Here is a 26,868-nt window from a genome sequence, read left to right on the forward strand (position 1 = left end):
TTCGGTTGTCGCGGGTTCAAATACTGGCGGGAGCAAGTAAATTTTATTAGATTGATTTGTGTTATTTCACAGTTTTTTTAATTAAAAATAATATGTAGTATCTGCGAAATGTTCCAGAGTGGTAGGCACTTTCAGTGTCGCCCTGGTGAAAGACCACCGTTCAGAATCGAAACGCTGCTTGAAACGGCTTTAGCCGTATTTGGTGAACAGATCTGAATCATATTCTTCCCCATCTACCTCTTCCCCATCACCTTCCCCTACCCAGAACATTCAGCCTCACAAGAAACCTCTATCGCTGATGGCTCAAGGTGGTTGGGAGCTGTTGGGACTTTTATGAGGTGATCACGGAAAAAAAAAATTTAATGCATTTTTCATAATCTCACTCAAACCTCACATATTAAATCATTACAAACTAAATGAAATAATTAAAACTCGTTTACATATATATAAGATACCGCGAGATAAGTGATTCATGGACTAGCGTGCATTACAAAATTACTTATAACTTAGCACTTAATATCATATTATTTGTTTACCTGCGGATATTATAAACACGCACCCTTTTAGCCCCGCATTCCGATTTTCTACCGATTTATACCATATTTCTCTGTAAAACTTTTAAGTTTTTAAGTTCCTAAAAAAATATATGTTATTTTTTAAGATAATATCGATACATTTGTAAAGCCGAAACGGTAATTATATGAAATTCCTTCGATAGAAAAAGGGTAAAAAAAACCTCCGAAAATTATTAAAAACACGTTTTGTGTTTAATAATTTAGAAAGAAAAAAACTGATGTCAACATTGACGGTGGATTTTGTAGTAGTTGGTAGTTAGTAGAAATTAGATTTGCATGTCTTGTCTTCCAGCCTCTGATGAACCGAGCGTCAGATCATAGAAATACTGATCTCCAGACAAAACGCAGCAGCTATGGGAGCCGAAATTTACAAGGCCCAGATTGTAACAAAATACTATCTGAAATTATTCATAGAACAAGAATCTCTAAATAGTATAAAATAAAGTCGCTATTCGCGTCTGCCTGTCTGTGCGCTTAGTTCTTCTAAACTACGCAACGGATATTGATAGGGTTCTCACTATCATTTAGAGATTTTTTTCCGGAAGGTTTACATTTATAATACATGCATAGTATTTATGGAAAGTAGAGAAAAGTCAATGTTTTATAAAAAATCGTAAAAATATGTTTTCCAGCACTACATGGCTAAAGCTGGCTAAACTTTATGAGATGCATCAAAATAATGTACTATGGAATTTTATATCATAAAAAGGCTTACAGAATTCCACAACGGTGGTGTGTGTCTATCTCCTAAGGATAACCCCCAGGAACGCCGGGTAAACGTCAGCTGGTAATTTATAAAATGAAAGAAGATTTGGAGATACTTAAATTATAAGATTAATGAAATTTAACTGTTAATAAATATATTAATATTTTTAGCAGCAACATTTTTCAATCAATCTCAGCCTTCTAGTACGAAAAAATCACGCACTCAGCGTGTCGGGTTATTGATCAACATTTAGTACCAAAAATAGTTTTACAAAACCTTTAAAAAAAACATCCAAATTACAACAACAAAAACTTTGCCCAAACGATATCTGCATAGCGGCCATCAATTGGATGAAGCTTGGAATTTTAAATAATAAGATACACATTCCGGGGTCAGAACGATAAACCAAAAGCAACGGTCAGATGATGGTGGTTGTTTTACAAATGAAATGCTAAAACATGCTCATTTTCAGGGTTTTGAAAACATGTTCCATACGTGCAAATTCTAGCCGATTTGGTTGAATTTTCTTTCGTTTTAAAATCTTGCAAGTTTAACAAATTGTTATACATTGATTGTGACGTTTTACGACGGCGATAGCATCTCAGCTTGTTTTATGTTTACGACTTTGGACATGACAATGTCTGGTCGTATCAAAACAGTAGTCACCGATACATCAATCAAAGCCTATAATAAACCATTGATATCTGCGTAAGTACTATATTAATAAAAATGCGGAGTATGGAGCGCTCTGCAAGCCAAATAAGGCACCCATCATATTTCCTTCCGTCAAAAAATGTGACTTGCAGCACTGAGATGATGCCTGAAGATTTATCCATCATTTTCCTAAAGAATTTGTCTCTTCATAATTACACATCATTCTTACTTACTGGTGGCGATCAATGATTACTTTCAAGAGTTTACTTATGTGTTGGTATTTTATTACTCACTAAATTAAAGTTTTTTATACAGAAAATTACTTAAAAACCTATAGGCATTGACTATAGGCCTTAAAATGCGTTTCAAGCTAATAAAAATAGTATAAAAGTTGTCAAAAGGTTTCTGGTTCCAAATGCTTAAACATGCCACAGCCTGTTTTATATATTTTGTAGTTAATGACATATCTCATTTACTTTGCATGTCATTTACCTAAATGTGTGAATCAGTTACATTAGCCCATATATCCCCAGTAGAGAATAAGCTTCAAACTTGAACATTTTGTTCTGAAAAAAACGCAAAATGATGAAAAGATTAATGCTTTAAAAATTCTGGATCGAATAGCATCTTTTAGAATCTCTAAGAAGAATTTAATGTTTTTTTACCGATTTATCTTTCATTGAGAGATGACAATGGAAGAAAGAAGTAAGATGGTTTCTTACTTCCATGGAGATGACGTATCGCCAAGCTTATGAGTGAATAGTCCTAGGTATTCTCCCATTGCAGCCGTGCAATCACTGTAATGACTGCAATGCAGCCATCACAATACAATAATACAAGTCCAGTGAAATGTGACACTGGAAATGACTCTGCGATCCGCGCGTGGGCTTATAATATCGTGTATAACTGTGGCGTGGGCCATAACGACCTCAAATTGGATAGAGTAACATTCAAATACATTTTGCATTAATTTATTACAGATTTCTATGCTAAACTTATGGGCTGAACCAACTGAGGAGTTCCAGGTAATGTGTACGTGGCAAATAGCGAGATTTTCCGGAAACTAATTAAAGCATAAATAAATATTTATCAAATTATTGAAATTAATTATTGCAAAAAAAAAACCGTTTGCAAGAAAGATTGTTTGTGCGCCTATACATTCGGAATATGAATGTAGTATTTTCCGTGTACAAACTCAACTCTTTCACGAAAGGCATACAAATAAGATATTGGATTGAATCACCGATGCAATATTGTATTTGTATGCCTTTCTTGAGAGAATTGAGTTTGTGTACCAACAAAACTATTTATTCATATTCGTGTTCCGTATGTACGGGCGCAAACAAGCAATTCATCTCAATATTTTGAAGCATAACTTGCAAAAAGTGTTTTCCCTAAAATAATTAATAAGCGCCATATACGAAAGAGAAAATTGTTAATTCTTTTAAGTATACCCTTAAAACCATTTTACTGCTTTGGCCTTAACAGAAGTATTATTTTATTTTAAAATTGTTTTGAAGTTTTTCTTAGCTAAAAATAATAACTATGCATTTTTTTAAGGTTTATCGTAATCTCAGTCAAATCGTCGATTTGAATACCAGACAAATTTAAAAAGTAAACTTTTCGCAGCACAAGGTACCTGGCTTAATGATCTTGATTGCTCAGTAGATGTTAATTTTAGCATACTATCTCTAATTAAACCGGAATAAACTAAAAAAAACTACTCTAAAACTGCCTCTAGAAATGACAGGCATTTTGGGTGTATCAGATACGTGTTAAAAAAACATCGAAATTATTAATTCATTCTGTCACTGAGGAGGTGTCATAGACGTGTTAATTAAATTTACTTTTTTCTTAATATTTCTAATAAATAATAATGACATCGAGATGTTTGCAGCGATACCAGTTTATGAAATCTATGGGAATGCGTGATCATTGATATGGGAAAAACTAGAAAGCTGTTCAGAAAAATAATAGCACACTTTTTACACTTAAGTTGTTCGCTGGGTACGTAGCCCGACTAACGGATGACCTTTGGAATTACAATATTATTTGATGGTATCTTTAGTTGAGAGAGATAAACAAAAGTCGATGGGCGGTCGACCTAAAGAGAATTGTCGACTTCGGATGGGTCGATGGGTTTGGCATTTAAGGGCGGCCCGTCTCCAGAATTGGATGCCAAAAAATTTTCTAGAGTGATTTCCATCTCTGAAAATGAAGGCTGACAAATAATATGAAGACTGAATTTCGAAACGGTATGTAAAATTGTGAATCTCATAAAAAAATTGTCAAGTTCATAGGTACTCGAAAAAATACTGAGCAATATACACAAATATTCTATCTTAGGTGTTTTACATGCTCGTTTTATATCAATGTCTAAAGAAAAAAACGTCTTATCTTAATTCCAAAGCATAGAATGTCGAATGAAATGATTTTGATAAAACTTGAGTTAAGCCGATTACATTGAATTTTAATACCCAACTGTTAGTCGGGATATTAATATTCAGGTTAATAATATTATGTATCTATCTGTATGTATAATCCCTTGTTTTCACCGAACCGAAATGAATATGCGTGTAAATGAATCAACAGAAACAGGTGTACGTTAAATGTTTCTATTGTACTGTGACACATATTAATGCAAGCCAACGAAAATGCAATATTTTGTGATTATTATAATTTATCAGCAAAGCTAAATTAATTACATCGACTAAAACCTACCCATGAAAATGTGAAGAAAGGCTAATGAGGTATTATGAGAAATGACTAATAACGGAGTCTGGAAATCAACAAAATATCGTACCATCTGATCAGTTACGTGGTCTAATACTAGATAAATATTAATATTATACTTAATTCAGCCTTCTTATGTTGTTCTTATTAGTATCAGGAGTGTTTAGAAAGTGGTTTCAATGGTAGAAGAAGACGGAAACGTCTGAGGAATACTTAACGCAACATCTCTGCACTGGAATGAGATCCAGAGTATAATTAAATTTATTTTTTTATTTATCTTTTTTTTTACAAATAATAACATATTAAAAAATATTTTAAACACTCTCCTACAAAAGCTGACATTTGTGGTTAGGATAGGACAACTTATTAATAACTTTTTAAAAAACTTAAGAATTTAACACAATTATAGATTTAGACATAACATTTTTTTAGATTATAAAGGTACTCGTAATTAAAACAAGAAATGTATATGGGATGTACATAAAACATTAACAATAACAAAACAGTGAAGAATATATCATAAGAGGAAGTTAAAACAATATGGTGGTACTTTAAAAATAGGAATTTAATTTTTTTTTATATTTGTCGAAATTTTTTCTGTTCGCATATCAGCCGGTAATTGGTTAAATAATTTTATTCCTTTATATACATAGTGATTCTGTGCTGCTGTGGTTCGTACGGGTGGTACAGTTAGTCCACCAACAGAAGTATTCCTCAGAAGTATGCTAATATTTAGCAGTGGGGTATTATTTTCATTAAAATTAAAGACAATACAATTTAGTTTTTTTAACAGTAACATTCTAGTATGCAGTAGTGAATGGTGGAAGAAGTCTGAGATACCAGAGAAAGCGAAGCATTGCGGGATCCACTAGTGTAATATAAAATACTGAGATGATTTCAGGTCAAACATTATTTTTTATGTGACACATCACAAGAGATCCCCTGGCTCTACGGCAGTACTACATCACCCGCCGCGGCGAGTAATCAGCGCGCCGATTATGAAGTGTGAATGAAGTATTAGATTGGATTAAAGGATTAAAACAAGAAACATTTTTCCAAAATAATGAGCCAAAAAAACTTCTTTCAAATTTCCCGCCTTTTCATCAAGATCGATTTTGTAAATATTTATAACATTATTTTTTGACGTGACATATAAATAATATTTTCGAATGGTAAAAGCAATTAGTAGTAGTCGGAGATACGAGTATAACATAAAAAATAGTTACCTTTCGGTTCGGGTGTCGGAACGGGTGGCGTCGATGGGGGCGGCAACGTGACGAGCGGCACGGGGGCTGGGACCACGGGCTCCACTGGCAGGGGGCGAGGGGGTGCGGCCCAACCCCCCGCGTGACAGCTGTTGTGTCTGGGTCGGGACAGGTTGCCGGTACCGTCTGATTGAAAGAAAACACAATATCCTTTTATAACAATTTACTGTAAACCAAAATATTTCCTATTTTTGAGCAGTTATATTTTAGTAGACGGGTAAACAAATATAAAAAGTTGATATTATGAATGTAGAAACGATGTGTCATTTATCTGCTAAAATTGAAAATGACTATAATTAAATATAAATAGGTTTTCGAATAGTATTTTTAAAAATATATAGTTTTTTGATGAGGATAAGACATTTTTAAACATTAACAAAGTAGCATAATTTTTTTATAAATACAAGAAAACATATGGATTTATCCATTTAGCTCATTGATGATAGTTTGTCAATTCAAAAATACAAATACAAACCTGATCCTACAAGGGAAATGGATCCAGACCACGATAAATGTTTATGATCAATATTGAGATATTTTTAAAACTATTACCAAATAAAATATCAATAATTCAAAAGATATCTTCGTTAAAAAATTTTGAACCACTTATTGGAATTAATAGAAATGCACTTAAATTAATTCTAAATTGAAGAAAAACACTCTTAGCGAAAATTATCATAAAAATCAGTGGCACAAATGTGAATGTAGAAGATTAGGGTCTCACTTCTGATGGTGGTACCGTTCTGCAGTAGACTGCCCGCCTGTCCTCCGGGGAAGGTAGCGTTCCGCTTGTGACGGCCCTGGAACAAGAAAACAATCATCGTTAGCAAATAGCTTGTCAAATGTTACATGCTAATTCATCTAAATTAAAACACGAACATAGGTATAAATAATAATAATATAAATAATACGGTATAACTACAGAAATCTTGAAAAAATACTGCAATTTTCTAACCAAACCGATTACGCATATTAGGTACATTTAAAAACAGTATTTAACGATAATACTTGTTGCAGCTGAAAAATATTGATTTGCCATGATGAAGACACTGTTATATGACTTAAAACACACTTCAGACGACACAATAACTTTGCACGGGGGTTTGTTCGAGGCTCCCATTTTAATTAATTCCGACGAATTCGTAACTATAATATCTTTGTTTTCCAGAACGATAGCCATAAAGATGCAAGTTATTTATATTTAAGATTAATAAAAACATTATCTTACCATAAAAATATTTTACATGTAAAATTTTGAAAAATTGATAAAAAAAATTCGACCATTAAATTATTATCGGTAAGCACCAGATTTTATTATTCTAGACAAGTCTTTCTCAAAGTGGGCGATAACGCCCGCTTGTGAGAGCTGGGGGGCTTTCAGGGGGGAAGCAGAAGGCTCAAAGAAAATCAGGGGGTGTTAAGGAAATCTAGAGGACGGAGAGCAGACAAATTCTATCTATAAAAATCCGACGGAATCTAGATGAATTAAATAATAATTGTTTGTTTTATTTCCTTATAACAGTAAAAATATATAACAAAACTGAATATTTGCCAATTTGTTAGTTAATTTTTAAATTAAGTAAAACACTAATAATGGATTTATATCTTTTTTGATATTTATGAAAACTGTATAGGAAACAAGTGGTTGCGTGATTATCTTGTTCCTGTCGGTGCATTTTACATTTTCAAACTATATATTATTGCTATATTATTATCTATATATTAAGGCAGTGATTGTAACTTTATTTTCATTATCATTTTATTGTCTATCGCATATGGACATGTGTCACACCCTCTATCTTATCCACGTAATGGTAAGATTTTTTTAAGCGGGCGGTGGTCGTAATAAGTTTGAAAACCTGTGTTCTAGGCGATGAATTAGTAACTTCCTGAAGGATCCAATTAGACAGATTTTAGTAAACGTTTATCAGAATTAAATTAAATAAACCCCGCAGAAAGACAATGTTCTATGTGAATACTTTTGTAAACGCCTTCTTCACTTACGTCGTTAAGGTTCCGACTTTATTTTAGAGTATTGTGTCGTCTAATGTTTATATGGTAAGGTGTATTTTCATATAATATGTTTTAAAGTTTGGAGGCAGGAATCAGATTCATTGAACTCAAATTTACTTTGAATTTTCAAAATTGGACTGATTGTGCGAAGAATTTATACATGCGATAAAGTAAGTACCTATTTCATATTTTTAACACTTTTTCAAGATTGGAACTGATTTGCCAAGATTCCAGACTATCCCGTGATTTCACGGGTCCTGCGCTAGTGCAGAATATTAAAGAATGGAATGGGTTACTAATGGGTTTATTCAGTATTAGCCTAATAAGAATACATTACATAATTTAAGGCGTATAAATACAGGCAAATCTTTTATTTGGTTATTCAAATCTGCGATCTTCTGAATGCAAAAAGAAAAATCTAATATTGTATTCTGCCAATAAGAATTTAGTTTTTGGGTCATCTTTCATTGAACACAATCGACTTCCACTGACCAGATAATATGTTTTTTTAGGACCAAGTTAGAATGCAGACGTTTCAGCTGCGATATAAATTTAAAAATCAAAAAAGGAAAGTATGAAATAATCAGAATTCCTTAGTTTTAGAAGCATTAGCGCTGCCAACAATGCGACCCGCGAGCCTGTGACGAAAAAAGCTGAAACAAAGCGCTGCAACAAAAGGCACAACATGTCGCGGTTCCATACCGGACCGAGACCCATGACCGGCGGTAAGGTGATCCGCGAAGGTCGAAACATCGTACCTGTACCTGTACCCGTATGCAAATTACACGTTCAAATGATAAATCCCAACTTAGAGATGGATTTAGATTGGAATGAGAATCGCAAACCATTGTTGCGCGGATTTGCTAATGCAGCAATGATAATACATAATGATAATAATAATGCTAAACCCGCCCATTTGCCCAGTCTCGATTGTGGCGAAATCAATTCCATATCGCGCAGAGCTAGATCGAACGTGTTAACTTTGATTATCAGTTAGTGCGAAGGCGCAAAAAATGAGCGATGCATTGTGTTTTTTTTTCTTTTAATAATCACGCGAACAGAAATCTAGGAAATGTAATGGATTGTAAATGGTGAATTAGCGCGAGTGCATTGTCTCGGGAATTACCGGCGTTAAATAATTATACAAATTTGTTGAAAGTGTTTTTCTCTGCGGAGCATGTATATACAGGGTTTTCCAATAAGAGGTGTTATTTTGATATTCAATCGTAAAAGATCAATGATTTCGTTGCTTATGTGGCACGTAGCGCCGTCTTGTTGAAAGTAAACGTTGTCCAGATCGATACCATCCAATTCCGGCCATAAAAAATCATTAATCATCTCTCGATAGCGCAATCCATTCACCGTGACTATTGCTCCAGCCTCATTTTCGAAAAAGTAAGGTCCAATGACTCCGCCGGACCATAAACCGCACCAAACAGTCACACGTTGAGGATAGAGAGGCTTTTCAACAATAACTCTTGGGTTTTCCGAGCCCCAGATGCGAAAATTTTGCTTGTTGACGAAGCCACCGAGGTGGAAATGGGTCTCATCACTCAAGATGATTTGCATTTTATTCACTCAAGTGAATTTTAATAATTTCAATGCGTTGTTGAAGCGTGCATCGTTCCATTTTTATTAATGGCGTAGTTTCTACTTGTCAAATGTCAAAATGACAGCTTCAAAAGTAACATCTACCGAAATAGCGGGCTATTCAAAATAACACCTCTTATTGGAAAACCCTGTAGAATGTACAACAAGGTGAGGTATTTCAGGTACTTTAACTCCGTGACTCCATGAATGCGTTTTAGGAAACACATTGCATTCGTCGTTTTTATGACATTATTTTATGTCGAGGTTAAACGCAAAAAACTTAATATTCATGAACTATACTTATAATAAAATGTTAGACTCTCTCTATTTCTAATATTGATGGAGCCTGACAAGATTTCAAGAATATATAATGTTTTAGTTTCCAGTTAAGTTATGACGATATTATTATTATTCTAAATTGAAATTCTCATGCTAGAAATAACGCAGGGCATTATTAAAAATGTATTACTGATTGAGAATTGCCGAGCGGAGAAATAATTGGAAGCAATTCGTGGTAGAGAGGAGAAAACATTTTAAGCCTCGTCCAGATGATACGTTTATTGCCACGATTCAAGCGCAGCATAGTACAATATGTAGGTATTGTGTATTGTCGCTCCAAAGTTTTTAATTATCATGTAAAAGAAAGTATATTCACATAAGCCATCTAAAAATGCGCTTTCCTCATTTATTAGCACTTTAATTCGATTTATTTTAATGCGATTCCAATCCCTATCAACATAAAGTAGGAAGTGATGGGAAGAACGCAATGGGTATCTATCCACAACGCTATTCACACATTTTGCAATCTATATAAGAAAAATGTTAAGAGGAAGCTACAATCCAAAAATGTGCATATTCTTGGTGTACCTTATATTGTAAGTTATAGGCATTAAAATCGCTTGACAAACGGAGTCTAGAAACGTTTGATTTCAAGCACAAAACTGTTTTATATATATAAATAATTTTATTTATTTTATTTTTATTTATTTATTTTATTTATTTATTTGCAAAAACAGTACAAAAACCAATACATTGCAAAAGCGGTAAACAAATTATTGAAGAAAATTTTATACATAAGTATACAGTTAAAACATATGCAAAAGCGGTAAACAAAATATGGAAAAAAAATTATACATAAGTATACAGTTAAAACAAATACAATATTTCGCGCTTAAAGTCGTTGTAGGACATATGGAAAATATCCAAGTTAGCTGGAAGGGAGTTAATTAACCTAGTGAGTCTTCCCAGGGGCATCACCATTGGTAAGTTAGTTCTGGACCTGGGAAGAATTAAAAGCCTGTGTTGGCGGCCTCTCGTGAAATTATCCGGGACATAAAGTCCTATTTTTGACAGAATGTCTGGAATTGATACTAAACCATTCAGAAGCTTGTAAGCCATCATCAATAATGCGACGTCCCGTCTGGAACTAAGGCTGCAGATATTCAGCATTCCCGAGATAAATGCTGTTGGAAACAGCCATGGGTAAAAACCAAACTCTCTCATATAGAGGTATCGTAAAAATTTCTTTTGAATTTTCTCGACCATTAGTACATAGACAGTGTCCTCTGGCCCCCATACCTGAGATCCACTCTCGAGAATGCTACGCACTAAGCTAAAGTAAAGCAGCCTAATGACTGCAAGGTTTGTCAGTTCCTTTGAATTGTGTATGACAAAACCTAACATTCTTGTAGCTGATTTACAGATCTTTTCAATGTGAGCGTGAAATGTTAAGCGAGCGTCATACACAATTCCTAAGTCCTTATAAGTCACCGTATGCTTTAGTGATGTATCTTTCATTTTGTAATTAAAATATACGATCTTTTGTGACCTCGTAAAACACATAACTGAGCATTTTTGGAAGTTGAAACCGAGTTTGCTGTCAATACTCCAGTCAATAATTGCATTTATATCTTCCTGGAGCTTTTTACAGTCTTCTAATGATCTTATTCTTAAGAACAGTTTAATATCATCTGCAAAAAGTAAAAAACGGACGAATTTGATTTTTCCCCGAATATTATTTATAAAAATTAGAAACAATAAGGGTTTTTTTTTTTTTTTTTTTTACAGTATTACCGCACAAGAGTCCCAACTGCTCCCGTCTGGAGCCAGTGAGACTATGGCATCCCCAATTGGGGTATGATGTGAGGCTGAGGGTATTGGGGAGGGGAGGGAGATGGGGAAGAGGAAGGTGGGGAAGTACCTGGCTATTCAGATCTGGTCACCAAACACGGCTAAAGCCATTTCAAGCAACGTTTCAATTCTGAATGGTGGTCTTACACCAGGGCGATACTGAGAGTATCTTCCACTCTGGAACGTGCCGCAAATATACTATATATTATTTTAAATTAATTAATTGTGAAATAACACAAATTAATCAAATAAAATTTATTTGCGCACGCCGGGTTCGAACCCGCGACCTTCGGATCTGTAGTCAAAAGCGTATACCACTAGACCACGCCGGCCGTCAAAGGGTCCTAAATTGGAACCCTGCGGCACACCAGAGTTTGTAGGATACGCGTTAGAGTTAAAACCACCATAGGAAACGAATTGTTCCCTTTCTTTTAAATAGTTAGCAAAGAGTTTAATTAAGTTTTCGGAAAAACCAATTTCTTCAAGCCTACTTAAGAGCACTAAGTGATCAACCTTATCGAAAGCTTTCGCAAAGTCATGGTATGACGTGTCAACTTGCTCATTATTATCGAGCGCTCTCGCCACGTAATCAGTATATGCCATCAAGTTTGTAGTGGTTGAACGGCCACGTCGAAATCCGTGTTGTTGTTCGATCAAGAATGGTTCAACCTTGGCATATACATATTTATGAATAATTATTTCGAATAACTTGGCAGGTGCGGAAAGAATTGCTATAGGACGGTAATTGGTTGCCTGACACTTGTCACCATCTTTATGTAGAGGGGTAACTTTTGACAGCTTCCACAGTTTAGGAAAAATTCCGTTTTTAATCGTAAGATTAAATATATGTAGAAGTGGATTAGACAGTGGTTCAGAACAACCCTTAATGACGAAGGGTGGAATGAAATCAGGGCCAAATGATGTTTTTGGTTTCAATTTTCTTATTGCTAAACTGAAATCCATGTTATTAACGTTTTCTATAGATATGTTTTGAGCTTTTGTCAATCCAATCTGTCCTGGTACGTAAGAATCAAAATCAGCTTTTTCTGGATTATAGACAGATTGGAAATATTTTGCGAAAGCTTCCGGTACGTCAGTTCCTTTGTAAGTACAATCATTCAGAATAATATGATTTAAGAGGCCTCTGTCATTTTTTTTGTCAGAAACATATTTCCAAAATGACTTTGGATCGTGTTTAACATTATTCTCTACCTCCACAATATATTTTTTGTGTGCTATTGAAATGCTATGTTTAATTTTTGTACGATAGGATTTGAATAACTCGTGTTCACTATCCAAACCTGATCGTTTCCACCGTCGATGGTATACAAGCTTCGTCTTTATGTCCCCGATAATCTCACGCGAAAACCATCTAGGATAGTTTTCATTTCGCGGCGCTTTTTTTCTTAGAAAACATTTGTCAAAATACGCGTATAGGGTATCGTAGAAGTACTTAACTGCTTCGTCAACATCGGAGATCTCCAAGATAGCCAGCCAATTGTGGTCACGCAATTGGCTGTACAGCTTCTCAAAGTCTCCTTTGCGGAAATTCCAACCACGAAAGTTATTTTCTGAATGTAAACAACGACTTTTCAACGGTCTGTCATGATCAAGACTAATTTCTGACACAAGTGTCGGGTGATAATTATCTTCTTGAACAAGACAGAAATCGGATTTTTTTGTAAACATACTAAAGTTACTTAATACTAGATCCAAAGTACGATTACATGAGTTAAGTACTGTATTAAACTGCTTCAATTGAAAAAGTTCCATAACATATAAAAGCTCAGTGTTCACTGCACGTGGATTTTGTGAAGAATTAATGTTAAAATCACCAATCACTAAGATTTTTTTATCAACAAGGTAAGTTAAGTTACTAATTAAAGTTTCGAAAAAAGTCGTGTAAATATGCGTTTTTGAACTGGGTGGGATATAAACAGAACAAATAAATAAACATAAGCCTTGAATTGTGACTTTGACCCATAAATTTTCGTCTCCCGTTTCCAGATGGGAAAGTCGTTCGGCTCGCATGTTTTCTTCGTTTAGTAAAGCGAGCAGTAGTCCACCACCTCGTGTTTGTTGAGTGCTTCTGTCTTTTCGGAAAACTGTGTATCTGCTGTCGAAAATTTGCGCGTTAAATATCGAATCGTTTAGCCAAGACTCCGTAATCACGATGAATTTATGTTCTTGGTTAAGAACATTTTCTAGAAATTGATTCATCTTAGACCTGAGTCCTCGCACGTTCTGGTATAGTAGCAGTCATTTTGATTCGGTCGGCTTTTTCGCGTTTTCTTGACCTGAAATGCGTTTATTATAATATCTAAAATGACGGACAACCACTCCTCGGGGCCATAGTTCTTCTTTTAGTAGTAAATCTATGTTCTGCTCGTCGACTCCTATTTTAAAGGATGAGTATTCTTTAGAAAACGCCATAAACTTTTCAGCATTACAGCTGAGAGCTGTATTCGTTTTGACATGGGAAATGACTTCCTCCGTCGTCGTGTCGGGATCTAAGCGTGAAACGATAATAAATTTTTGTTTGGGTATTACTTTAATCTTACTCGAGTCATTGGTTCCTACGACTAAAATTTTGTTTTTATTGCGTAAGGCGGCACTGTATGATAACAATGGGCAGGAGGGCGGCTCGGTGCGGGGGGTTTGCTTGACGTTAACGCCGCTGCTCTCAGCCGGTGTAACCGACTCGGAGGCGGGGGCGGGCGCAGGGGAAACGGTAACTGGTTCACTGCTGTTTGCCAAACGAGGCTGGCTGACTGCAGGTGTGAGAGAGATGGTATCGATATTCTCACCTGAGTTTGAATTTTGGTTGATTTTTGTTTTCGATCGCGTTGTAATCACCTTGTCATTCGCACTGTAGGTACTCCGAAAGACTTCAATACTCGTAACGAGCCGCGAAATGATATTATTTTGAGTGATTATTTCATTCGATAATTGCCGAATTATTCGCTCCTGTTCGAGATTTTTAGTTTTCATTGACGATAGTTGCGTGTAGCAATCATCCAGTACTGCGATGCTTTGCTTATTAGACATATTTATTATTATTATTCGTTAACAAAATACGCGCGACGAAACTGTGTGCGTCTTAACTCGTGACTCAATATGTAACACTTTTATAAGAAAGCAACAACTTTAATCAAGTGAAACTGTCACAGATAATCTTAGCTATTACACTGTATTTTTTTAAAAGTTGTTTCCTTTACGCGTTCATACATGTCTATTGAAAAAGTATTTTTTTTAGTAGTTTACATTTATATTTTTTTTTGAGTAATTTTTTTTGTATTCTACTCCAGCGAAAAGGAAAACCTTCAATTTATTTAAAGCGTATTTTTTGGTATTCATAATATACACCAATTCGTTAGAAATATTAATCAAAATAGTGATTTAGCATCAAGCTTCGCCTTAAAGTTCGTTTCTTCAAAATCTTAAATCTCCAAAAGTTCTTCTCCGATTCCTTTGAAATTTTGACACAACGTTGCTTTCGAATACGCGTGTGTTTTTATATATTATATAGATGTCACCTGTGACAGGTAAAAAGAGCGCCATCTGTTGTAAAGACATGTTTTTTTAACTGCGACATCTGTTGGACGTAAAAGCAACACGCGCTATTGTTTCTCTATTTGAATAGACAGATTGAGCCACAGCAACGCGTGGCGGGGTACAGCTAGTAAAATATATAGGTTACAATCTTTCACGTAACATAAAATACAAGCTCCAATACAAATACAAGTATCACTAATAACAATCCTTTGATTGACAAAAAACAAAATATTTGATCTTAACCCTAACAGACTAAACCTTCTGAATCTTGCCTTGTTTTCATTCTTTCTTCTTTATTTGATCTTTTGTCTGTTTCTCCGCATTGTTTACAATTTATAAAGATCAAATTTTAATATAATTACTTGTTAACTTAATGTATTTGTTTAATTAGGTTATCTGTAAGAGATAAGATACGCCTTTAAGCTAAACCCTTTGTGCAATATATATTTTCTTTTTCCGATTTTATGTCCGGGTTAAATCTTCCCCATAGGAAAAACTAAACCCTTCCACACACTTTTCCACAAATGATCATCTAGTCAATCAACATTATGCAAGTGCATTATATAAGCATAATAAATACAAGAACAACACGTCAACCCACCAGAGATCAAATGGGAAAATAATTCACCGACTCCAGATATTTTCATATCAGAGGGTTCGGCTCAGTAGAACTTCTAACAGGGCCTATAAATCCTACTGATCCCTCAAAATAAATATTTAAAAAATCTTTCGTTATCCTACATGTATTCAAAATGACCGACTTTTGCAACTTTATATATAAATTTTTTGATAGATCTAATACGCCTAAATTTTTAATGAGAGAGCTAGGTATTATGCCAGTAGCCGAAATAACAAATGGTAATATTTTTATAGTTTGAGATTGCCAAATTATTTTTATCTCATTTCTCAGATCTGTGTATTTTCTTATTTTTTCATTAAAAGATTTTTGAATATTACAGGAATTTGGAATAGCGATATCAATGATATGAGTTATTTTTTTAAATTTAGTCATGTAAAACTATATCGGGTCTATTATGACTAATCGTTCGGTCTGTTAGTATAGTTTTATCATAATATATTTTATAAAATTCGTTTTCTAAAAATGAATTTGGTTCGTATTCATAATATAGTATTGTATTACGGCAGTCAATCAAGTTATGTTTAATTACCAAACTTTGGTGAATTATTTTTAAAACTTGATTGTGCCTAAATGTATACTCGGACGGTGCTAATATAGAACATCCCGATATAATATGTTCTATAGTTTCCGGAAAAGCCAAACATTTTCTACATAAATCATCAATTTGATTTGAATCTTTGATTATATGCTTCCTATAATTTTTAGTATTAATGACTCTATCCTGAATGGCAAGCATAAATCCTTCTATTTCTGCGCTCAACTCTCCAATACTCAACCATTTGTTTGACGAAAATTTGTCAACACACGTTTGGTTGAGATAATTGAAGTGTTTTGCGTGTAAAATTTTATTTGACCAGGAATCTAATAATTCCTGGTTGGGATTTATAAAAATGTTGGCATTCTCATCGTATAAATAAATTTAAAGGTGTAATATTTTTATCTGCCTTGCAAATTATTTTGTGCATTTCTGAGTTAATTTTATTAATTTATTTCGTATCAGAAAGATTTTTATTGAATTTTGAGTTGATGAAATCCACGAAGACGACGATTTCCAAAAATGTACTTAAAAATAGCGCGCATCTGCATCGCGCTACTAAAACCGTCTCGTCTGAACAAGGCCTTGAATCGATCGCAGATACTCCCGCTATATACACCATCAAGAAATGCGGTAGGCGAAGTATTTATGATGGTTATTCTGCGAAATACGGCGCTGCGCCAATAAAACCTGTGATGGCTCTATTTAAAGTAACGCCAACAGCTGCAGCGCTACTAATTGCAGCGCTCATTGTTATTCGATAGCGCTCTAATTATGGGATATTCAACTATTTAGTGCAATTATATCGTCGGTTAGCCTTTCTTGCCCACTCTAAAACTTCGCCGAGAAGCTAATGAAGTCTAGGAGGGCTACCATGCATCGGAATACGAGCGGTTTGCAATAAAATAGACAATTTACGGCAAAATAATATCAATGAATTATTTATTAAGCCATGAAAATTTATAACCACCTTTCACTAACGCATGTGTTGAAAACTATTACTTACAGGTAATACAATTTTAACATAAATAATTTAATAACAATTTCTTTTAAAAATAAATTGTGTACCGAAAGATTTATAGCACAGAACTTTACACTAAGCGTAGCTCGTGTTGAAAATGGGGTAGCAGTAAGTCTGTAAGTATCGAACTCGATCCGTCTGACTGCCAGACGATAACACCTCGGATTTTGGGCATTCAATTACACAATTAGAAAAAAAACGATAAAATAGTGTTGATATCTACTCATAATCATTACCAGATATCGGTCAGATGCACTATTCCAAAATATGCACTACAAATAAATTACAAAAAGTATTTTGAAATTTTGTAAATAAGCGAGAGGTGAATATATCTGAGCACGCTCGAGAGACAAAATAACGAATATAATGCTGCGTATACATTTGCGAACCGAAACGTGAGCCGAGCCACGAATTACGGGAAATGAACGAAGCAACCGCAAGCGGCGTTTCGCACCATTTGCAGTTGCTTAGTTACTTTCCCATAAGTCGTGGTTCAGCTCGGTAGTACGGCCCGCGTGTGTATACGCAGCGTAATATTGAATAAGCTTTAGGAACTCGATAATAATTACTATTATCATTAAAAGTGGTACCGCATTCATTCCAGTGTATCTCCAAAGCCAATTACATTTCTCAGAACAATAAATTATTTATTGGCAGATTTTTTTTCGCGCCGGGTAATGGAATGCTATTTTTCGAATTCGTGATATTAATACACGGGTAGTGGGCATGATGGGAAGAAAATTATAACAATTTTTTTTTATAGGTGCTTTTTAAATTATTATATTTTTGCTGACAAACGTCCAACAATTCGCACATGATGTACAAAGCATAAATTTGAATATTACGAAATTTTTCAAATGACGTTTTTTTCTAAAATGGCTGATTTTACGTTTGCAAGCTATTGTTGTCAGGCAAATTAAAAATAGCGCATTATTTCGGTAGTGCCTTTTTTAATGTGAATACCGCACACAAGTCTCAATTGCTACAAACCGTTTGAAGCCAGAAAGACTATGGCATCCCCAATTGCGGTATGTTGTGAGGCAGAATGTAGTTGGGAGAACAAGGAAATGGGGAAGAGGAAGGAGGGGAAGTACCTGAATACGGCCAAAGCCATTTCAAGCAACATTACAATTCTGAATGGTGGTCTTACACCAGGGCTACTGTGAGTTCCACAAATATACTGTATATTATTTTAAATGAGTATGAAAATACACAAATTAATCAAATATAATTTACTTGTGCACGCCGGTATTTGAACCCGCGACCTCCGGCTTGCAATTACGCATACAATTTATGATTTTATATAATAGTGAATTTAAGACTTTTATTTTTAAAAAAATGATAAACTTTCTACGCATTTTACAATTTTGCTTCCTGGTATCATGTTTTATCTGCACATAATAGGATATAGTTAAAAGGCCTGAAATGACGTTGAAATAATGAAATAAAAATATTATTTATTGATGATCGAATATAATAACGTGAATATTTTCTCGATCCATCTAAACAACGTATAATCTTCATATCCCAATTTAATTAAATGTTATCTTCGTGTGACAGTCGTGAAATTATTCCAATCTGTTTGAATCCTCTTCGAATGGTTACCTAAAGGATTACACCTTTACATAAACCCTTCTAATTTGATCTGATAGGATAGAAAAAGTAAGGGATTTATTTAATGCAATTTATGCTAAGCTAAAAGTAAGCTTGTATTTCCAAAAAAATGTTAATTAAACAGATAAAAAGTAAGTGAAACTGTCAAGGGCAGCATTTGGTTTCAATTATAATTCACAATAAGACCTTTTAATAATTGTATATAATGGAATAATAATACTAACAATACTTAGGAAACCTTTCGAGTGAGGTCGGTTTTTCATGATAATAATAAAACTACCTAGTGAACATTTCAGTTTCAAAATTTTTTGAAGAGAATTCGATCAATCTGAAGAGGATATAAATGAAGATATGGCGTGTCCCCCCTGGGTAGTTAATATCGTGAGACTAAAGAAAGTGTTAAAATGAAGAAGATGGAGAAGAGGGAGGTCGGGAATTACTTGGTTATTCTGATTTTTTCAATAAATAAAGTTAAAGATATTTCAAGACACGTACCGACGAACGCCTGAACGCTAAAATAAGTATGTTCAATTTGTTAATTCAACACATGTTGGAATTCCAAATTGCAAGTACTGGTTCTAGAAACAAAGATCATACCGTTCTGCAACATATGTCGTTAGTGGGAGGTTTTAAGCCTCATGTGCCAAATACATATTACATTTATATCTATATTTAATGACATGGGACCATCGTCTCATCAATCATGATAAAAAATATGCAAATAAATATTCACCTTATTCCTCGGGTAGACGGAAAGGACGTCACTCCACCAGCGGGCCTCTTCACGGGAGGCCCCCTTGACGAAGGTCACCCTGTCGGGGGAGGTCACGGCCAGGCTGAAGGGGTGGCCCGTGACCTCGTCGGCGTCGCGCACCTCCAGTACGAGAGTCATGTCCACGCATGCCTGTGGCACCGTGTCCGGCTGCAACGAAAAGGTCAATTGTCATTATTTGGATCGGGAACACGGCAATTGAAAAGGATGGCATTAGTATCCCAAGAAAAGTTGATGCGACGCCAATTTCAAAGGATCTTGAAAGATTATGTACAAAGTATTCAGGAAGATGGTTAACGATTCTTGGAACCACCTGCCATTTAGTCTGAGGTCAGAAACTGGCTTTAAAAATTTTTATATCCAATTAAAAACAAACGGCTGCATTATACAATAGGCAATGTAAAGCGCCCTTGTGGTCACTAAATCGTACAGCGCAATACAAAAAATAATATTATTATTTTTAAGGATATTGTAATCCAGAAAAACAATATAATTGAAAGCATTTATCCTGCATTGCAAATATATATTCTAAAACATAGCGATTAATTAATGTATTGATTTCATTGATTATTAACTATAAACGCCCTGATGGGCTTTAAGGTGGTACCGAGACAATAAGTGTTTGTTGATGTTATCTGTAAATTCGAATAAAAATTATAAGATATAAAGTTGCATTTAAATGCATATAATATCCAAAAAAGAGAGAAAAAAAAGAAAAGTTTTTAAATTGCAGATGGCATGATTATAATACAGGTTCATAATACATCGTTTGCAAGTGAACAATAAAAATAATGTAAGAATATATGCAATTGCTCGATGAAATAGCTCAAAACATACAGCCTCAAAAATAACATAATACAATTTTCTTATAATAATTAGAAGCATTTTAAGTATCCTCAAGAGACAGATAAAATAGTTCAAAATATTATTTTTAATAAAAATAATTTTAGAAGCTTATTGTAGACATTAATAAATTATTATCATTTAATGAGTTAACATCTTATTTTTGCTGATCAATATACTGAAATGGAATCCCATGTTTATTGATTCAGTTCTTTGATTTATGTTTTTAAATTTGGATCAAAATCCCTCAGAGCTCATTAGCAATATCATAATTATATCTTACTGGTGAATTTTCTTTTGATCGTATTCAAAGAATAGGTATTTGGATGCAAAACAATCTATTACTATTTTCTAGGTTCATTTAGTAGGTCAAGTTTTTCAAAAAAATGACTTTTACCAAACGAAGATGACAGTTTGTGAGTAATCCTTACGAAGAGTCCCGCACATAAATCTGCGAGTGAATGCCCAGTTGACCGGTTACTCCTTCGTCGGTCGTATAAAACTAAATAAATAACAGCGAATCCTATAAAATATGTGTCTCGTTTTTATGTTAGAAGTGGTTTAAAACCCTGGTTTGCCAGCAAGAAATGAGAGTAGAAAAAACAGAGAGCAATAAGTCCAAAAAGGTCACCGATTCATCCTAGTAGGGAGGAAATGGGATATATTCGAGGGTAGAGATGGTCGATATTTCTGTCGTGGTTACTTTCTCCCGGTGACTGCTATCGCTGGAACCGATGATTATATTATTCTAATGAAACGATTATTATAAACGGAAACAGGTTAATGTTGAAATTTTTAGGAAAAATTAAATAATACAATGAGTATAAAATCAGCCTGAACGAAACAAAGTTTTTTTACAGCAATAAATACATCTATTTTTGTTAATAGATGTATTTAAACATAGTTATTTTGGTTTGCCAGAGGTTTGAACCCTCCTCGCAAGGGACTGGCTTTTAACTACTGTGAGCTTTTAAAATGTCTTTTCAAATATAAAAAATATTGGTTTGATTGAGGATTGAACCTTCCTCCCAAGGGACTGGAGCCAGTCGCACTAAAAATGAGCAAAATACCAATTGGGTAGGACCGACATTTATTTCGTATATTAACGTCCACGTTTTTATGTGTGATTGCCATCAAGAGTTGGTAGAATGCATTGTCATCGACAAATAGTACCTACCGAGTTTAAGCTCGATCAGATGTCGGGAAGTGGGTTAATTTTCACTTTTAAGATTATACTTCATTCATACATTCATTTAAGAAAACGAAAGTTTAATAAAATACATGTATTTAAAATAAAAATAGTATTATGCCGGCTCCCAAAGTTTATCTATTAACCAATCCATCTATCCCCTATGAAAGGACAAGATTGTAAGGAAACGGTTCCGGTAACTGGAACAGCAATGACAGCTCATTGCAAATATCAGCCATCCCTAGTAGAGATAGTCGATATACCTGTCCCGGCGACTGCTATCACTGTCACGATGATATTTTACTAAAGAACTGATTATTTTACGAACCAGTTTCTATAAAATGGAATATTTAAATATATTTCGTATTTTTTAAGAGCATTACAATTTTTTTATAGTAACCGGTTCCTTTTCTCAGAATTTTTTATTCCACCTCTCCCCTCTAGAAAGGGCCATATTCTAAGGATCCGGTTCCAAAATTATCTAGATAAAAAAACCGGTTCCACATCAGTCTCCGGTAACTGAAACGTCTCCGCAGTGTCAGCCCATTTCAGATAACAACCACCTTTAATCGAGGGGGGAGGGGCGGAGTGACTGAAACAGGTTCCGTGGAAGATGCTCAGGTCGAATCTCGCCAGGATCTGCTGATTATCTGCGTCGGGACCCTCGCGTGGGTGCGGGGATTCCACCGTTTGGACCCTCTACGACCTCTGCGGGTGTCATTTGTCACTTACGCGTGTCGTATCTCACGGCGTGATTCACGAAACGCAATTCATTTCACAAAAATTAATCAAAATACGCATCAAAATAACTACGAGTAAAGCAAAAACATTTTAATTAATTTCGCAATTTTTAAATCATATTCTCAATAACTACTAGTTTTACTACATGGTTTCGCCCGAGATTTGTAAAGAAAATAACAAATAATTATATTTTGTAGCTCTATAGGTACTTTTGATGGTAACGACAGCTGAAAATAAGCGCATTGACCAAAGAAATTTCAAAAAAAGCTGTGCAAATATTTTGTGACGCTTAAATTAATTTTTCCTAGAACGTAGCAGGCTCAAATAAATTGTCTGCAATGTTGTTTTGGGAAACTCTGAAAAATGGCAATCCACAAACGCACATAGTCCGAACAAAAGAAATGTTTAGAATGTTCTTTTGGATTGACAGCAATTATTATTGTTTATACCATTTTTTGTTTGTTTCAATTCATTCGCAACCGCCGGGACTCGGTACGAATAACGCTGCGGGTATTTTATTCATAAGATCGGCAAGAATGATTTAAACAGGGGCTTGGACTTTCTTCATGAAAATAAAACATAATCAATGGACGACATAATGGAGACGCAAATAACAACAAAACAAAGAAATAAAACCCTTTGTTGTGATAACAACAGACAAATCATTATATTATACGAGCAAAGGCATTAAAGAAATAAAAATGACAGGAAAATAGTATGACACTTTGAATTTATTACACACTTTTCCGATTTCTTTAAATTTAACGATTCAGTTTAAAGTGATGTTCAACACATTGTAAAAATGATTGAAAAACGCATTTTGATGAATAAATACATCAAGCCTACGCATTTTTTTACTAAGCAAGTGTGTCAACTGTCGACGGCATTCGATGTCCTTGAAATTTTGTTGTTCTGTCAATTGTCAAAATAATTTAAACTACTGAAACACCGTGTTCAACGACTAGTGTATGTAAACCGCCCGTGAGGTGAAATTTATCACTACACGGGCATAATTAATTGACAAAATATAAGTATATAGATAACTATGGACCAAGGTTACAGTAAAGAAGCCATTTAAAATTCATATGAAGTTTCTTTGTGGTCAACATTCTTAAAAAGTTTGAATAAATTCCAAGTTCGTTAAGTTTACATACCAGAGACATCAACGCACGGGTACACAAAATTAAAACCCGCAATTTTTAATCGTAACGATTTCACACGCACACGTTTCACATTATTCATACAGCACACGTAATAGAAGACATTAAAGTTTCCTTAGCAAAAAGTCAACTATGTAACAGTTCAAGAAGGTATGACTCACAACAGATCCCATTAACTAAAAGACTTCTGTTGTAAAAACGCCTGCATTGTTCTATAATATATTATGTAGTTCAAGTTGTGTTCACATAGCTCACAATCTCACATACATTATTTAAAGCACGAGGTCGAGGGATCAATTATCCCCAGTCAACGATCGCGAAGATAATAATTGAAAGAGAAAGTGATACTTAACCGAAATAATGATATGCAGACATACACCAGCGTAATTTGTTAAATTACACAACGAAATTATTATGATGAAGGTATCATAGCATGAATTATTACATGGAAAAAATAAGTAATTGCAGCAATCAACAACTTAGATGTAAGGATAATCATTGTTTCAAAATGTTGGTACAATGAACAATATATGAATTAATAAAAAAATAAATTAATACATTTTACTGTCAAAGACACGCAAAATCCTAATTAGCATTTGACTGTTCAACATTTTTTTCATAAATTAACGTAACAACATGTTTATTTGACTTCTTGAAGTTATTGCATAAAAATAACGATGCAAATATTATTTTTTATTGTTAATATCATCTCTCACCGTGTATCAGTATGAAATATGTGAAATTTTCATCACTTTCTAATTTGAAATTGACATTATAAATATGTATAAGGCTCGGTTGTAGGATTCCGCGGACTATTGCCGAGTAAGGCGATCGCATCATCATCAGTCATTCGCAGTCCCGCCCAAACGTGATTGCGGAGTGGTTACACGAGGATTATGTAAGGGGCACCGCCGAGGAAGATGCTCCTCATCGCGAAATCACGAACAATATTTCCACCATTTGGGGTGACCATCGATTTAATTCTTCTCGGGTACACATTAATTATTATTTAACATTCATAGATGCGGAAAGGTTTTGTAACATTTTTGTGATTATGGTGTACCTACCTAAGATATATCTGAAGGCAACAAAATCAACATTTAAGGGGGAAAACCCATTCAAAATCAAAATCTTAAACAACTACGCTGTGCAGGTCGTCTCAGTATATAATAGTTTAAAAATATCGAAATACTTCTCTCAAAACAAATTCTTAAAATACCTTTGTTACAGAACATTTGTAAAATTTAATAACTATACAGAGGCAGCTTCGTACTTTAAAATGGATCCATTGATTGTACGAAGGCATCACATAGATATATTACTATTATTTAATAATTATATTTCATAAATTACCATGTACCTAGTAGATCAAATCGACTCATTTCACCTTATTATTGCAATAATCCTGCCACTAATGCCGAACAAAACTCAATAATATATAGCTTGCATATATTAGGTAATAAATACTCTGAAATTGACCACGAAAGTCTGTTATCATATAAAAGTGCTTAATTTATTTTTTGTCCGCAGGTATCAATAGATAAGTAAGTAAGCATACATTATTGATTACATTATCGTTACCTCGATAATTGATAACCATTTATGTTATTTATGTTTGGCATATTTAGCAAATAATTCTTCTAATTCATTATTAACATATTTTTTTCTTACCTTTTATACTTGTTTTTTATAATTTATTATTTATAATTAACTTAAATTTTTATTTTTAACCTTACACTTTGTACCATATATTATAATTTACACATTATACTTAACTTTATATTTAACATTTACACTTTATATGGCATATTATACTTTAAACTTTATACTGTATACTTTATACTTTTATGCTTTAACTTTATATTTATGTTGTGCCGCATGTATTTAAATAAATAATGTTTTAAAAGTGGTTAACTTTCAGTTTTTTTCAACTAAAATAGCTAACAAAAAAATAAAACACACACAAATCTAATAAGACAAATGTATTATAAACGTTAAGATCACCTCACTGTTTTGTGGTATCATGTAAAAAATTTTATTAATATTATTTTTTGAATTACGTTCGGAATCTTTGTTTTAATGGTTAACTTTTAGATTTGAATATAAGTCGCGGTATTTTTTTTCTTTCTGACAGACAAACATTTCCGGTTTACGAATAACCAGACAATATTTGAAAATCTCCTTAAACTACAGTTAGCGGAAAATGTTGCTTGTGTTGTGATGGACGACATAGCCAGCCGAGAAATTGAACACGCTACGCCTGGGTGGGACCAAAACACGATGTACTCAGCCACCGACCGGTCAACCGGTTTAGATCACATTTCTCACCATGATAGTAAAGGTCACACAAGGATTTCTACGATACCTACATGAGCTGTTCCCAAAAGCAAACAAATAAGTCGAGGGTTTAAAAGATCCATAATGGGAATGATAAAATGGGAATGGTTAAAAGATCCATAATGGGAATTAAAAAATGGGAATGGTTAAAAGATCCACAGTGGGAAAAGATAAAATGAGTATGGTTAAAAGATCCATAATGGGAATGGTTAAAAGATCCATAATTGGAATAATATAATGGGAATGGTTAAAAGATCCATAATTGGAATAATATAATGGGAATGGTTAAAAGATCCACCAATGGAATGATAAAATAGGAATGGTTAAAAGATCCATAGTAGGAATGAATCAGTGAAACAACAATGAAAGCTAAAAATAGTCACTTTGATAAATTTTATGACGCCAAAGCTCACCGTTCGTAAATTTTCAGCGAGGCACAAACTATCAGCTTCACAGTTCAGATAATAATAATCTTGTTTGACCTTTTCATTTCGTTTCGCTTTATCATATCGCCGGGTGACCCTAGGCGGTTCAAAGCGCCTACACCTCGGTCACTAATTGTTATACTCCGCTGCCTGCCGCCGGCTGCAACCGCCGGCCGTGAGAGAGCGGGCACATTTCGCGGGAGGCTTTCACTTTCCGCGGAAGATTCACCCAACTACCTTACCTTATCTCCATACCGTACTTAGTACTCACTCAGTACCTGCATATCTTCGGCGTTCGTAAAGGAATACAAACAATGGTACACAGATGAAAATTTATGGCTCGGTAGAGCAATGATAATTTTATGAAAAC

The 26,868-nt window shown here is 34.3% G+C and overlaps 1 protein-coding gene across 4 annotated transcripts in view; it reads right to left on the reverse strand.

Moving 5' to 3' along the window:
- The window catches only part of osp (myosin phosphatase Rho interacting protein outspread), a 394,176-nt gene that overhangs the window by 53,801 nt on the left and 313,507 nt on the right, over nucleotides 1–26,868 (reverse strand). For all 4 annotated transcript variants that reach the window (XM_089634040.1, XM_089634042.1, XM_089634041.1 and 1 more), the window contains exons 4-6: nucleotides 19,765–19,953; nucleotides 6,658–6,733; nucleotides 5,895–6,059 (exon numbers count right to left, since the gene is read on the reverse strand). In XM_089634040.1, the coding sequence (XP_089490166.1) occupies nucleotides 5,895–6,059; nucleotides 6,658–6,733; nucleotides 19,765–19,953 (430 nt within the window). The remainder of the gene's footprint in view (nucleotides 1–5,894; nucleotides 6,060–6,657; nucleotides 6,734–19,764; nucleotides 19,954–26,868) is intronic.

This window comes from Hesperophylax consimilis, chromosome 8 (assembly GCF_061612785.1).
Source record: "Hesperophylax consimilis isolate HC1 chromosome 8, BYU_Hcon_1.0, whole genome shotgun sequence".
NCBI classification, from domain to species: domain Eukaryota; kingdom Metazoa; phylum Arthropoda; class Insecta; order Trichoptera; family Limnephilidae; genus Hesperophylax; species Hesperophylax consimilis.